Source organism: Amblyomma mixtum, chromosome 5 (assembly GCF_055824585.1).
Source record: "Amblyomma mixtum isolate Tamu chromosome 5, ASM5582458v1, whole genome shotgun sequence".
In the NCBI taxonomy this organism is placed as follows: domain Eukaryota; kingdom Metazoa; phylum Arthropoda; class Arachnida; order Ixodida; family Ixodidae; genus Amblyomma; species Amblyomma mixtum.
The window spans coordinates 83,283,018-83,299,060 of record NC_143016.1 but is presented as its reverse complement, the minus strand read 5'-3'; the positions used below and the strand labels follow the sequence as shown (position 1 = coordinate 83,299,060).

The 16,043-nt window shown below is 47.7% G+C and overlaps 1 protein-coding gene across 12 annotated transcripts in view; it reads right to left on the bottom strand.

Annotated features, from left to right (window-relative positions):
- The window catches only part of Set2 (SET domain containing 2), a 91,312-nt gene that overhangs the window by 52,158 nt on the left and 23,111 nt on the right, over positions 1 to 16,043 (bottom strand). Inside the window, exon 2 of one of the 12 annotated variants that reach the window (XM_089545353.1) lies at positions 938 to 1,156. The exons of the other annotated variants lie outside the window; for them this stretch is intronic. Coding sequence (XP_089401479.1) covers positions 938 to 1,026 — 89 coding nt within the window. The 5' untranslated portion in view covers positions 1,027 to 1,156. The remainder of the gene's footprint in view (positions 1 to 937; positions 1,157 to 16,043) is intronic. 12 annotated transcript variants of the gene reach the window in all.

Here is a 16,043-nt window from a genome sequence, read left to right as displayed (position 1 = left end):
CAGTGAAAAAAAAAACAACTGACATGGTCGTCACCTCAGTTGACCACATGTTTTAACTTCAGTAAGGCAAGTGCTCAGTTATTTCATAACTGAAAGTTATGAAATGCACACAACAGTGGGCAGCACATAATGAGGTACACACCAATAGCACCAGTCAGAGGTAGAAGTTGCCCCATTTGTAACAGATATTAACGCGGCACTGTTAAGGAGTTCATGTCAGAGAAAATCCAGCATTGTCGGCGTCGTTGACCGTGAGCGAAAAATCGCCAGAGAAGCAGCCTAGGAGGCAGGTGGGCCACCTAGGTCCCGTGACTTCGCGGCTTAATCACAACCTGCCCACTGAACTGTGAGCAAACTGCTCACCGTGGCCGGTGGCAGTTAAATTAATGATTGGTCACTCGGAAAGAGCAACCCGGGTCACACAAGGCCACCGGTGGCAGCACCTGCCATTCCAGGGCAGTGGCGCATCGCTTAACCACTGCACCACTGCGCCAGGAGTAGTTTGAGGACTCTCAGGGATCCAGGAATGTACAGAATGACCAATTCTGCATATATGACAATTAACTCATAAGCTATCCTTAAGGCGGAACTTAAGTGTCCCCTCCAATTTTTGTGCACCTGATGAATGTCTTTATGACTTTTATCAACAGCATTACTTAGCAACCCTGCCTTTCACGTGAAAGGACAGGCACACAGAACCAATAAGATGACAGACTGGACTTCTACAAGAATTCTGCACGAGATCAATGAAACTGCAGCAGATGCACCCAGCCACCTTCTCCCGAGTAAGCCGCGTGACTGGGAGAAGGGAGGCAGAGGCTAACGGCCCACTGCGCGACAGGAACATTCGCGGCGGGTGGGAGGGCGGTTCTAAAATGACCGAACGGGACGTCGCGCCACGAGAACTGTTCGATCCGCGTGGTGCGTGCGCGCTCACCCGAACAGTCCCAGGACAAACGCCGCCGGACCGTAGCAGGGTCCCAGGAACCAGCCGCCGAAGTGCACCGTTCGAGAACAGATCTCCATTGCGCGCGTGCAGGGGAAGAAACCCGGCACGACAGCAGCACGAGGAGGGAACCGTCCACGCAGATCGCCGAGCGCGCTCTGCTATCGGCGATGGGGATGGGGACCATGCGAGCCGATCTCACGGTGAGCTCTGCCACAGGGGCGACAAAAACGCAGGGCGCGGCGCGCAACCATCGAGCCGACAGCGACAGAGAGAGAGAGAAAGAGAAACCAGGAAAATGAGATTGCACTTTTCCACTATTCCTTTTAATGCCTTTTCTTCGTTTTGTTGCGAGGCGGCACTCGCGGGACGGCAGGGTGTATTTCGCGTAGCAGCGTCAGTCGGTTCTCTCGCGACACACCACGATGTCTTTCAAGGGGCGAAAACTCAAGCAGGGTAAAAAGTAAAAGCGAGCGGAAACACACTCGGCAGCAATTTGTTCGCAACGGCGTCGCCACCATTCTTTTTTCGCCGCCGTCCTTCGTCTTGTAAAAGCGCCGAAAAGCGGCGACAAGAAACCGAGGTCCGAAAAACTAGGTGAAAAAGAAACTACAAAAAGAAGCCATGCACAGGCCAAGTCAACAGCCACCATAAAATGGAGACGAGATACTGGACGAAGACGCCGCATGCCCTGGGGCGAGGAAAAAGCCGAAAGGCGCAGGCATCCTCTGCCACGCGCGATCGAGACGGGGACAATTAGGCACGGCCTTCCCCATTGTCGGCGCCGCCTCAAAGAGCAGCCCATCTCCTTCGCGTCTCCATCCAGAGAAGCTAAAGGCAGCCGCCGGCGTCTTCTTTAGGCGGGAACCATAAAGCCAATGGGGGAACAAACGGGGGCACGGGACGAGCCGCGTCAAAAGCGGCGGCAGACGACTGCGCCCGCACGTGGCTCGCCGCCACGCGAACGACGCATCCACTCAGAAGAGGAACGCCCGGCGCCCAATGCACCACTGGTGACAGCCCTCCTTCCCCGCCACCCCCACCCCTCTGTCCACCCCACTGCCCCAAAGAAACGGGGGCTCCGCGATCGCCGACAAAGATACCAGCGGGCGCTTGGTAAACACAAACAGCGACAGCGATGGCATTCAACGCGCCTCTTCTCGAGGGCGAAAGCGCTGCATGGGAGACGAAGCGAAAAGTTTGAGGTGCTTCAAGGCAAAAAGGTGCGCCACGTACGACTGCAAATCGATCTTTCGGTGCTACAAGACAGCTTCTCGTCAGCCATCGGCTGCGATTTAATCGCGCACACTTTCCAGTAGCCCACGATTTTCGATTCACAGCTGACATTTTCCCACGTTTGACCTCCAAGTTTCGATGCGACGAGGCAGCAAAATAGACACCAAGGCGTACCTGTTACTATATTTGTTGTGGCGTTTCCAAGTTGGCATAATTTTCAACGTAAAATTGGGGGAAGGAAATGCGCAGTATCTGTCTCACATCTCGGTGGACACCTGAACCGCGCCATAAGGGAAGGGATAAAGTAGGGAGTGAGAGAAGAGATGAAGAAATCTGCTCGGTGGCCTCGTATAAACGCGTACGAAGAGCGGGGAAGGGAAGAGTAACAAGGGTAGACGAGCGACGAGCCCAACTTGCAGCCGCGTCCCAGCAGCTGAAGCCACAAACCCAGGCGCGCCCAAATGATGACAGGACTGGCCAGACAAAACAAGTTTCGTTCTTGCATACGGTAGGCAGCTCAACTCCGCCATCCGGCCCGTCCTCTTGAGCAAGCTTATGAGTCGCCTTTAGACTCCTTGCCTTTAGATTAGCGCTCCATTCGTGTTTCGAAACGAAAGTGTGACCGTGTGGCGGCGCTACCAGCGTTATGACGCTGTAGGCACGCTACCAATAGGTCTGTTCGATTCAGAACTGGTTCTCTGCACTAATTCTGAAAAAGTTCCGTCGGTGCCGGCGCGGTGCAATTCCAGTTTCTTGGTGCAGGTGCAGCGCGTCAGCAGCGTCACAAATCACTGGTGCGGAGATTTCCAATCGAGCGCGTGCACGCACATGCCTTGTCGTCTGCTATCCGGTTCTCGTCCGTCGTGGTGTGTTGTGTTGCGGTGCGTCGCGTCTGTTTTTCGTGCCTCGTGGAGTCATGGACTACGACATCGCCGAATCCACTTTTATGGAATTTTCTGAGTCGTCAGACAGCGAAGATGAGGAAGCCGACGTGGTGCTTTCTTTTGCAGCAACACACTTCGGACAGACCGCAACAGAATCCCCAACTACTACGAAAGCGTAGTAGCTAGGTATTTCAGCTTCGAATTCAAGAGGCTGTTCAGGCTGTCGCGAGAAACGGGAAAAACTTCCTTTAGTTGGCCATTGACGTTAACAAAAAAAACGTCGGCTGCGCGCGTCGTCTGCTTACGCTGTCAAACACGCGCACCACTATCCTGCACCTCTAGGTTTGTTCGATTCAGAACTGGTTCTCTGCACCAATTCCGAAAAAGTTCCGTTGGTGCCGGCGCGGTGCAATTCCAGTTTCTTGGTGCAGGTGCAGCGCGTCAGCAGCGTCACAAATCACTGGTGCGGAGATTTTCAATCGAGCGCGTGCACGCACAGGCCTTGTCGTCTGCTATCCGGTTCTCGTCCGTCGTGGTGTGTTGTGTCGCGCGGTGCGTCGCGTCTGTTTTTCGTGCCTCGTGGACGACGACATCGCCGAATCCATTTTTATGGAATTTTCGGAGTCGTCAGACAGCGAAGATGAGGAAGCCGACGTGGTGCTTTCTTTTGCAGCAACACAGTTCGGACAGACCGCAACAGAATCCCCAACTACTACGAAAGCGAGGTATTTCAGCTTCGAATTCAAGAGGCTGTTGAGGCTGTCGCGAGAAACGGGAAAAACTTCCTTCAGTTGGCCATTGATGTTAACAAACATTTCGTCGTCTGTGCGCGTCGTCTGCTTACGCCGCCAAACACGTGCACCACTATCCTGCACCTCCGTCTCTGACGGTGCCGCGGTTCTTTGCACCAAAGCGGCACCACGACTGCACCAAAATCAATCGCGGACGGTGGTGCAGGGGGCGCTGTGAATCGAGCGCTTTGGTGCAGCGCACCGTGAACCGGTTCCGGCGGTGCAGAGAACCACGGCTGAATCGAATGCAGCTAATGTTAGCGCCGCGGCGTTTTCGCGACGTCGTCAAATGTTGCATGAAGATGACGCAAATTGTTCGCAATCATGGAGGAAGGAAAGGACTGTTCGCAATGGATTACGAGCCTGCACTCAACGAGGGGACGGGTTCCAGAGCCTCTAAAGTCACTTCAGGTCTGAAAGTCTCGATGCACACGTGCGCTCAAACGTGATCACCCTCAGCGAGCGCGCGGCGCGCGAGCATCGAAGAGGTAACCAGGCTACAATGGAAAACAGGTTGAGGTAAAGTGCACATCCACAATGCAGCTTCATTCATCGAGCCTCGTTGCCTTGCCGAAGAAAGCCGACGAATCACACACGAAGTGATGATATCCCACAAAAGACTACACTCAAGCAATCAAGTCATTTATGGACTTTAATTATCACCACCATGATTGCACCATCCCTACGGCGGGCAAGAAGCCTGACGATGTTGGCCGCGAACATCCCTGACGCCCCATATTGTCCTGACAAGGCGGATAAAGCAAGAACCTCGGACAAAGTGCGAAGCACGGCTTTCGGCGCAAAACTACCGTTACTGCGGCGTCAAATAGGTAAGCGCTCTCGCGGGCTTCTTCCCGCACCCAGCGCGAGCGACGGGAGCGCTGTGACCGTAGACAAAGGGCATATACTCCCGTTTCTCGAATGTTTGGTTCGTTCAGTTAATTTGCACCAGATGCGGGCGCCAGCAGAGTAACTATTGGCATCCCCTTTGTATGCGAGTGGTGGTGAGTGTCACTTTGCTACGTTTCACGCAACAGGTGCAACGCTGTCAAAGCTGGCGCTCTTGTTTGCGCTGCCTACATCCGCGACCGAAAAGTGGTGCCTTCCTTGTAGTGAGCGAAATATAAATGCTTGCCAGCAGAGTTATTACATACTACATTTGTCATGAGCTTGATTAAATGCGCTTTTTTAGCTGATGACAACGCTTTAGCTTTCTCGTGCCTCAGACCATTCGGCCACAAACCAAGCGCGGATTAACACGCCTGCTTACTTTTTCATGCGGACTACTTCCGTGCCTTCCACGGCGCTGTACTACCTGATGTAGCGTACAAAACGGAGTATAGCATGAGAACAGGAAATTAATGTGGTTGTTTTATGTGTGTTGTACTCTCTTAAGTGGTATGCACTGGCGCACAGCCGCGGCGCTGCGGTACGACGCCGCCGGCCGTCATGCTTAGTGCGTGCGTAGCAGACGAAGTCCTGCTGTTTTCATCGCGTGTCGCATTCAGATTGCCGCACGAAACTACGTCGTAAACAAACGCCACTCCGGGTGGGCAGCTGCGCTGGTTATCGCTGCTCGAGCCGGTGGAGAAACGGCGCATCGACTTAGTTGGTTGCAGGGTTCCTCACGATTCCAAAATCGAAGCTCGGATAGTGGTTAGTGACAGCAACGCTCCCGTGAAAATGGAGAGCCGCATGTGGTTCAGGCGCATTTACGGGAAAGAGATCGGTGACCCTGAATCGCTGGAACACTGGATCGCTGCGGCGCGTGCATAACTGTGGATGGCGTATCTAGATACGTCGTGCTTAGAGGCTGTGCTCAGCTGTGCCCAACCTTTGATTTCTTAGCTCAACTATACATGTGACCTAGATATGGTGCTTCAGATTTTAAAATTAGGGTGACCTGCGAACTTTCTGAACGAGGGGTGCATCCCGAATTAGCGCAGGACGGCCACCAAAAAAAAGTTGAATGAAGGAACATATGTGACCTCGTCCTGTCTTAGATGCTGAAACAAGTTTTTAGGGTATGCACTTCGTTTTCGGTAAACTTGTGGCCTTCCAGGCGGCATTTATTTTATCGTAGATGATGTGAAGTCTGCGTCAGGGCGATGCTGCAAGCTCGCGAACTGGCACGGCTCCCTACTTAAACAGCTAATTTCTGCACAGTGCGCTGTGTTGGCTGAAGCCGACACGAAACAGCGACACGACACTGACAAAGTGTGGACATCAAGTGTCAGCTGTCATTTACTCTCGATAAAAAGCGCATGGTGCAAAATGGCATTACAGTGCAACCGGCCACCACCTGTTGCCCAGTTTGTTGCCCAATTCTGAGCCAGTGACAACCTGCGACCACCTTTGTATATATATATATATGTAAACAAGGGCTCGGAGTGTAAACATATATATATGTAAACAAGGGTAACGGAGTGGATTCCAAGAGAAAGCAAACGTAGCAGGGGACGGCAGAAAGTTAGATGGGAGGATGAGATTAAGAAGTTTGCGGGGATACAGTGGCAGCAACTGACAAAGGACAGGGTTAATTGGAGAGACATGGGAGAGGCCTTTGCCCTGCAGTGGGTGTAGTCAGGCTGATGATGATGATGATGATGAAACAAGGGCTCCAATGTGATGACAAGCCTTCCCAAGTCCGATCATTCGGATTCATTGTGTGTGGATGACTTCCACATTCCACACAAGACAGAATCAGTGCCTTCTTTCCAAGATTCACGCCGTAAATAGACACCACTGAGTGTGGCTGGGTCACCTGTCTCTTCCCGGGCCATCAATGTGCTTGAACCATAAGTGGCTGACTGGTTTCACAGAAGCGTTGTTGTCACTCACCACAATCTGAGCTTCATTTCTGGAAACATGAGGAACCCTGCACCCGTGACCAGCTTATGTCATTCCACCGTAACCAGCTCGAGCAGTGAAACCCAACGCAGCTGTCCATTAGAAGTGGCGGTCGTTTACGACGTAGTTTCAAGCAACTATTGCGCCAAGTGACTACAGGCCGAATCTCCGATGCACGTGGATTCCAAGTGGCAAACTAAATGCGACATGCAATGAAAATGCATAATGAATCAACACTTTACATGTAACGTAATGTAAGGCGTATAGCATTTGTATAACACATGCGTAATCATAGTCCTTGACGTCCCTTTCTTATGAATTAAGATATCGTTAGAGTTCTTCCAAGTTCCCGGCACGCTCGAGTTCAAATGGCATTGCTTGTAAAGGGGGGCCCTAACACAGTAATTCAGAATAAACTAACAAAACATCCTCATTTTCAAAACACATACAAAACTAGGCGATTTCCAAATTTAAGTCATGACTAGGGCCCGGAAATTTAGGCGTTTGCCTAAACATGCCTATAAATGCCTAAACGGGGGATTTTTGCACTTGCCTGCCTTTTTGTCATTTTTTAGGAAATACTACCTATTTAACCACACTTTTTTCCTATAAATGCCTAAATCCGGCACTCCAGTCCTTGGTGCCGTTTTTAAATTTTGAGACATCTGTCTATGTATGTCTATATATGGTGAAAGTCGCGCGCTGATGCATGTACAAAAGGCGCGGGTCTCGCCGAACGTTTTTCTCGAATTGTAACTTGAACGTAGTGTAACGAAGTGTAGCAAGAGGCGAGTTTGGAAAGAGACCTGACATACATTAGTGCAAACTTCTCAACATTGACGGAAAGGATGACAAAGTTGGAAAAGGCTGAACTCTCAATATATCAATCGTTAAAGGTAGTGGCAGAAGTACCAGCAGCACTTCGGCAACTGGAAGGAAAGGGCGCTACTGCTTCAACGAAGATGCAGCAATAGGGGATATTCAAAATTCCGCAAGTGCGCTTTCCCACATAACAATGTTGTCCCAAACAAGATGGCTAACCATGCGTTTCCAGCTGAAACAAAGCAAGTAAGACTGGTTTTTTGTTTGATTCTTCCAAAATACGTTTCTTACATTCTATCCACACCTTTAGCACCTGTCCTGTAGCCCACATAGTTCTTTTATAGCAAAGTCGGAAATCTTGTTTGGGGCAACATAGTTATGTGGGAAAGCGCACTTGCGGAATTTTGAATATCCCCTATAGACAGGGTGTCGAACCGGAACCGAACCCGAACCCTAAACCGGAACCGAACCCGAATTTTCGGCCGGAACCGGAACCGAACCGAACCCATAATTTTTTCGCCATCTTGGAACTGAACCCGAACCGGAACGATTCAAAGGAACCGTTCCGAACCGGTTCGGTACCCGGTTCAGCCCCATTTTTTTTTTGCATCTTGGCATACTTCTTGTTTCCGGACAAAATGAGATGATCTGGCGCATAGATTTAACCACCCGTAGCTGTCTGCGCTGGGAAGTGCGATAGTGGTACCCATTATATGCGACAGCAAACTTGCAGGAAGTCTGGGGCCTGGGAAGATGCCTAATTGACGCTTTTGTAATGTACTACCGCCAATTCTTTGTACTTCAGGTTTATGTGAAATCTTGAGCTATTATTCCTCCCCTTTTACATATTTGCGTAAATCTTTAATCAAATTGTTAGCACTGCTCTAACTCAATGAAGGACTATAGACACCAAATTTTTGCTTGCGTGCACATCTTTCAAACGATGCGTTAGACATTGGTGCACACGGAGCGCCGCGTGGTATTTCACCAACACATAATAAATAATTTATATTTGAATTTCTTCATGACCCTATTTCGGTTTCACCAACATAACGATGGCTGTGACGTGTAGAGCAAATTAGGTCGCGTGAGGTGCAATAAAATGGCAATACAACTGCTGATACGTCGTTCGTTGTGATTATAGGTCTTGAAGCCAGCTGATTTAAGTGCTAGAGTGAGTCAAAACAACGCATCAGTGTTTGTATTAGTTTTCCCTTGCCTCACGTGACCTAAAGTTGATTTATTTATTTATTTCAGAATACTGCAGGCCACTGCTTGGCCCAAGCAGGAGTGAACTTACATTGTTACATAACCAAAAGAATAAAGTTATTCAATATTAGCAGCACACGAATACCAAAAGAATAAAACCAAAAGAATAAACTTATACAATGTTAGCAGCGCACGGATACCAAAAGAATAAAACCAAGAGAATAAACTTATACAATATTAACAGCACACGGATACAAAACATGCGTATAAGCAATATTAGCAGGTAAGTAGACGATTTAACGCATCAGAAAAATTTTTCGAGGAAAAAACAGATTCCGGTACCGAATTCCAATCTTGCACTGTTCTAGGGAAAAAACTGTATTTAAAACTGTGAGTTTTGGCGAAAAGGGAAGTAAGTGAATGTTCATGAACGTTCCGAGTCCTTCTCACTAGAGGACGCTTAATGCACTCCGGAAGCTTCAGTTTATTTTTACCTGTTAAACTATTAAACAAGAATACCAATCTATTAATATTTCGGCGGATTTCTAGTGTAGGAATGTTATTTGACATCATTAACTGCGAGGGAGAGTCTTCCCTTTTGTATTTTCCGTATATGAACCTAACCGCTTTCCTATTGACTTTTTCAAGGACCATTATGTCCTTTTTCGTGTACGGGTCCCACACGACTGAAGCATATTCAAGTAAAGACCGCACACGAGTTTCGTAAGCCAATTTTTTCATGTGTGCTGGGGCAGTTTTTAGCTTTCTTAGTATCACAGCCTTTCTTCACAGCCTTGGTATCACAGCCTTTCTTAGCTTTATTCATATCACAGCCATCATTCGGTTGATGAAACCGGGACAGCATAGAAGAAAAAATTAGTTTCGAAATTATTTAGTGGCAGTAGGCGAATACCACACGGTGATCCATGTGTTCTAATATCTATGGCGTCATTTGAAAGGAGAAACACGCAATAAAACTGGGTGTCTCCCGAGGCCCGCTAAAGGTCTCGTTAAATCAGAGGAATGTCACCTTCGGAGGCTGCAAACTTTGTCTTTCAATAATCCAGCTACGCTTCACACCATTGAGCCCGAGTCCTTTTCGGCACAGTGCAAATTTTGTGGCCAGAAGGCAAACTTGTAACACATGGTATGGGCTTGTCAGAAAAATGACAGCATTGACATCATAAATCAGCCAACTCGGGAGGGCTGGGAGGCGGCCCTTTCCAGCTCGGACCTCGAGGAACAACGAGCCCTCGTCGCCAGAGCACGGGCAGCGGCTTTTACCAACGGCGTCCCGGACTAGGGACCCGATCAGCCTTCCCTTCAACTAAGGCATTGTGGCTTTAAATAAACGTTATCATCATCATCATAGTCATTTAAGCACCGATTGAGAATGCCTTCCTCTTATTTGCGTCATTTCTCACAAATAGATGAAATATTAGCGCGAGGATCCAACAACGTTGTGATGGTGGTTTTTGAGGAAAGGAAATGGCGCAGTACCTGTCTCACTTCTTGATGGCACCTCAACCGTGCCGTAAGAGAGGGAGGAAGGTGGGAGTGAAAGAAAAAAGAGAAACAGGTGCAGTAGGGGAGGCCTCCGGAATAATTTCTACCAGCTGGGGATCCTTAATAAAGAGCAACTGAATAGGTTTTAGAAATCGACGAGCTAAAAAGGGTCGAATGTGTGAAATTTCCAGGTAAAGTATGCGAAATCCTTTTGGCCTAGCATTTGAAACGCTGACGTAATCACCATTAAAATTGGGACGGCCTTCAAGCTTCTCCGCAGCGTACAACGCTAAGTGGGGGACACATGATGACGTCATCGAAGGTATCGGTACATTTCCAACGCATAAACGCCTGCTTTGAAGGAAAAAAAACCAATGCCACCGAAGGCAAAGCCCGCCGAACGTTGTTTGGCCTCGTCCAACGAGACACGGCAGGGCGTGGCTGACGGCAGCGGTAATTCGAAATCATACCCTCCGTGACGTCACACTAAACTTCCCCGCACTCCCCTGTTGCTTTGAAAATTGCAAAATTTAATCGTCGATTACGTCACTATTTTAAATGGTAGTGCAAAAAAAACTTAGCATGTTTTACCTACAGCCTATATATATTTGAATTCTTGAGTACCTCGATATTCTCAAAAAGTGGCGCAGTTGCCCTTTAACGTGCACTGACATCGCGCAGCACACGGTGCCTTTTGCGCTTCGCCTCCGTTGAAACGTGTCCCTCGGGGCCGGGTTCGAACCCGGATACACCAAATAAGTAACCGAGCGCCGTAACCACTGAGCCACCGCAGTGGGTAGTGCAACATATACTTTTGTAGGCGCTCATTGTCTCAGACAGCAGGTTCTAAATAAAACCCCTCACAATGCAGGGCAACAAAGAAAAAAAAATGGCTCATGACTGTGGAGCTCGGCTGCTCTGTCGCACGCCGAAAATCCCCAGCTGATCTCCGTTAATTTGGAGCCCTCCACTACACCGTCTATCCTATAGCCTCAATGTCTACTCGACACGTTAAACCTGCGATATTACTACTAGTATTTCCAAAAGGGGGATGTATAAATTGGTGCAGCTTCTTTTTTTTTGGAATCCGCATATTCTTGTTTGCAGCGACGGAAATAAGCAACGAAAGGCGGGTTCTTGGCAACGGTGGAGATGCACTAATAAGAAAAAAAAATTAAATACCGGATAATCAAACGGGCAATGCGGAAATATATGCGCTCGCTGGCATGCGTTAGTGATCACGCCCAGAAAGCATAGCTGCCAGAAAGGGGTTGTTTGTAGTTTTGAAAATAAATGCGTGAAACAAATTGGTGGACAAATGGTGCACGCCAGATTAACCACTCTTTATCACTCTATCAAGGGCGTAAAAAATTCTGTTGACGCAAAGGTTCCCTTTGATAGCGCCCCAGGAAAAGTCTCAAACATTCAATGTAGTGTAAGTATATCTCCTTCCTCGCACAATGCTGCACTTGAAAGAATGCTGCAGCTCAACGTCGCAACAAACATGATGCCAATTTCTTTGGTTTGGTTTGGTTTATTGGATTTTAACGTCCAAAAGCGACTCAGGCTATGAGAGACGCCGTAGTGAAGGGCTGCGGGAATTTCGACCACCCGGGTCCTTTAACGTGCACTGACATCGCACAGTACACAAGCCTCTAGAATTTCGCCTTCATAGAAATTCATCCGCCGCGGCCGGGATCGAACCCACGTCTTTCGGGTCAGGAGCCGAGTGCCGTAACCACTGAGCCACCGCGGCGGGGCTGTTGACATTTTGTGTCCGTGCAAAAACGAAGCGTTCTCAACCCATCCAAGAGTGCGTTTTTTATGATACTATTTTTATCAGAAGAGAGGAGGTTGACGTCATCATAATAAGTCAATGTCGTAATTTCTTACTGTACTATAGTGAGAAGCCACGATTAGCTGTGTTTTTGAAGATACTGAGCTATATGGGTTCGGGATATATAACGTGAGTCACAAAGGTGATGTCGAATAGGTGATTTAAATAAAATATGCTTGGTAAGTTCTGCAAGTTAAGTGCTCCCACGAGGCTCTCGTTGGGCGGCAGATGGACGGTGGAGGGATTCTCGCACATTTTCTTACCATTTAGTAAAGGAGGGGTGACTGGCAAGTCGGTTTCGGGGCGACGGAAGTGTGTCTGTCTGTATGTAGTTACCGATACATGGCAGTTTCTTTTCTCAGTAGTGCGCGGGAACGTAGAGGGCCGTGCGTCGGCAATCTTGGGGCCCCGTAATTACACTGCGTACGAGAAAGCCCCAACTGACTCAAGCTTCGAAAGAGACCTATTACTCGCGCAACGGCGTCTCCCAAATTGCTCAAGCAGGAGGGTCTTGTAGATCGAAAATCCACCGGCTTTTCGCCTTACACCTCATAAGGTGGATTATAGCGTATATATACATAGCCGATTTTCATCAATTTCGAGTTCATTTCATTTTGCGGCTCTTGCCGTAAATTCGTCTTTGCTGCGGACAATAAGTAAAATGGGTAAAGTGAGAACATCTCGCATTAAACAATTTTTCATGCTTAATTAACGCAGTAAACACGAAAAAAGAAAGACGGGAGACGACACGAGCGCTGACTAACAGCTGGTTATTTTATTCTGGGAAAAGTATATAAAGGCGCAGGACTCAAGGAACGACCCTAAAAACAGAAGAACAAAGGTTAAAACTTAAAAACCACACTGCGCATGCACACCACAGTTGAGTCATGACGTTTTTTTCAACGAAATTCTAAGACTATCTTCCATAATAGACAGCAATCCTCTATCTCCTGGACCTCACACGGTTGCCAAGAAAGCCTTACTCCTTATCTACCAAATTGATAGATGGTGAGGCAACACGCTCATCAGCTTCCTTCCTGGTCATATAGGCCTCGACCAACTCCCTACTTATGCAAACAGGGTTATTAACACGACACTTGTCTTATCTGCGGGGTAAGCAATCGTTGCACTCGCTGCAATGCAAAGCCAAGTTGTACGACACCGCTACTTTTTCACCCATCTGTGACGTTCGAACAAATGCTCATTGCTTACCCATTTAGAAAGACAAGTCTCCTGCTTATTCACCCAGATCGAATTTGTAGGGACATGGTGGAGGCCTTTATGATCGGGAAGGAAGCAGATGGGCGTGTTGCTTCACCATCCGTCAATTTGTAGAGAAGGAGTCAGGCTTTCTTGGCAACTGTGTGAGGATCAGAAGATAGGGAATTGCTGTCTACTATGGAATATAGTCTTCGTATTTCGTTGAAAAAGATGTCACGACTCGACTATGCTGGGCATGCGCAGTATGTTTTTTAGTTTTAATCTTTTTTCTTCTGTTTTTTGCATTGTTCACTGTGTCCTGCGCCTTCATACACTTCTCCTAGAATGTAACAACCAGTTGTTAGTCAGCGTCTGTGTCGTCTCCAGTCTTCCTTTGTCCTGTTTATTGCGCTGCTTAAGCATGAACTCTTACCAGCTAGCCCAGTTTTATGTTCTTGTAAACAAATCTTTGCATTTTTTATTATGTATACCGATGTGCCGGAAAAATGAAAACGCATAGCAGGGATGACAAACTCATCTGCGTTCAATTTTTTTTTTGTCCTGAACCCGTTTGAACCGGTTCGAACCGGTTCGGGACGGTCTGAACCGGTTCGAACCGGAACGAAATGGCCCTCTGGAGCCGAACCCGGAACTGAACCCGAAAGGCGTGAACCCGAACCCGAACCGAACCCGAAAAAATGCCGGTTCGACACCCTGCCTATAGATGCCTAGACACAATTTCCCAAATCAGAGACTTTCTTCGCAGAGACGATACGGCCACATCACCTGAAGGTCTAAGCCTTTATCAACTCTCGTGTTTTAGGTTCGCGCCACTAAGTTCATGTTATGTCAAAGAAGCCTTTTAAAGTACAAAGCTATGCTTAGCGAAAACCGAAGGCGCTTCAAGTTCGAAAACCTGAGAATGTGCTTTATTGCTTCAGTTGAGGACTGCGTAAGCTCCGTGCTTGAATTACAAATCTGGCACTTATGAATAAAGAGTATTACTCAAAGCACCTATTTTCGCTTTATAGCGTCTATTTCAATATTTTTTAGAGCCTAGATGCCTGCCTATTTCGGGGTTCTTTAGTGCCTAAATTTCCGGGCCCTAGTCATGACGCATGACTCAGCACTGTACAAGTAATGTAAGGTGTATAGTGTTGTACAAACATTATGCATAGTCATGAATGATATTCATTCTGCAACATAGCATGACTCAGCACTTCAATGCTTTCACATTCTCGCATGTAAGCAGTCTTAAGCGTGTGTGCTGAATTTTCTTTTCCACCAACAAAAGCTATTTTACATGTTCTAAACTATATTGCCTTGATTCTGTAATGGTTCGTGCAATTTCTGAATTCTGCTTTTATGCCCCGAGTCTTCTTTTGCTCGTCTCTAGTGCCGATGCTTTAATTTTGCTTTCATTATCATTGAACCCAAAGCTACTGGAAGGCTCGCCACTTTGATGTCTACGTATAGCTTTACAGTGTACCAGAACATGGTTTCAAGGCAACCTGAACTAGCCGAGCCTGTGTTTCCGTCTGGTTTTCGCTCTTTTCAGCTCTGTATTCGTGCAATGATTCTTTTGTCCCCATTTTTTGTCTCCATTTAGCTGTTTCAGTTTCACGGACTCTTTTTGATGTTTGTGACAACTTTCTTTTTCCTGTTGTAACCTCCGTAGCTTGCCTTGAACTTTCTAGTCCTTTTCCTCCACCACATGTGCGCATTTTCACTGTACCAATACCTGAAAACTTTGGCTGCCCACCTCTTCGCATCTGCAGCACCTAGTGTCACACTCCAGTCGAGTCGACCATATCGAGGAGAAGAGGCTGAGAGCACTGTGAAGTCTCTGGAGCTTCGCAGCCTCACGGGAACAAAAATGATAATGAATACTTCAAGAAAGAGTCTGTTGTGCCGTGGGGCAACACACTAGTTTAATCAACCTATGATTCATGAAAAATGCAGCGGCTCGGGGCTAATCCAATTTCACTGGCAATCTGGGTTTTCAAATTTGCCGGCACTGTAATCGGTTTTATTGTGTACAGATTATGTTTTGTGCAGCACAAAGCCTTTGCCATTTATGCAGTCCATCAAGTTTTATATTATGCCTTAAAAAAAATGTAAGTGGAGCAGCAGTTACGGGCACAAGACGAAGATTTCCAGACTGATACAGTTGGCTTTGAACAGCACGAGGTCTGCACTCCTGTTTAGGCCATCACCTCACTCTCATGGCTGACACTTCATTGGCAATTGGTTTGGAGGGACATTAAGAGACATACGCACTGGTGAGTGCATTTTTTTTTCTTTTTTTCATTCACTTCATCTGCACATCCCTAATTCGTCGTAAGAGCAGAAGTCTGTGCGGTATTACTCCTTTTCGGAAGTATTCATGCGAAAGCATATGGCTCATCGGCAACGAAACCCGGCATTGGTGCTGACCAGCAGCAGTGGTCCCATACGTCACAGTAGTATCATAGAAAAATAAATTTCTTCTGAAGGTGTGGGGAACTGAACCCAGGACTTTCAGATTGCGAGGCAAGCATGCAACCCCACAGACCACAAAGCCGCGCTGCTTCTTGGCAAACAAAGGTGGACCTGTAGTAGGTGTGTCATTAGAAGGGAAGAGACAAAATTTACCTGTACTCGTCCGATACGAATAGTGTCATGTACAAGCCAGATGCTGCTCTGGAGAAAACAAACTTCCGCTAAACCAGGTGGACAATTTAATACACTAACTACATTAGCCAGCGACATTTGAGTAGAGG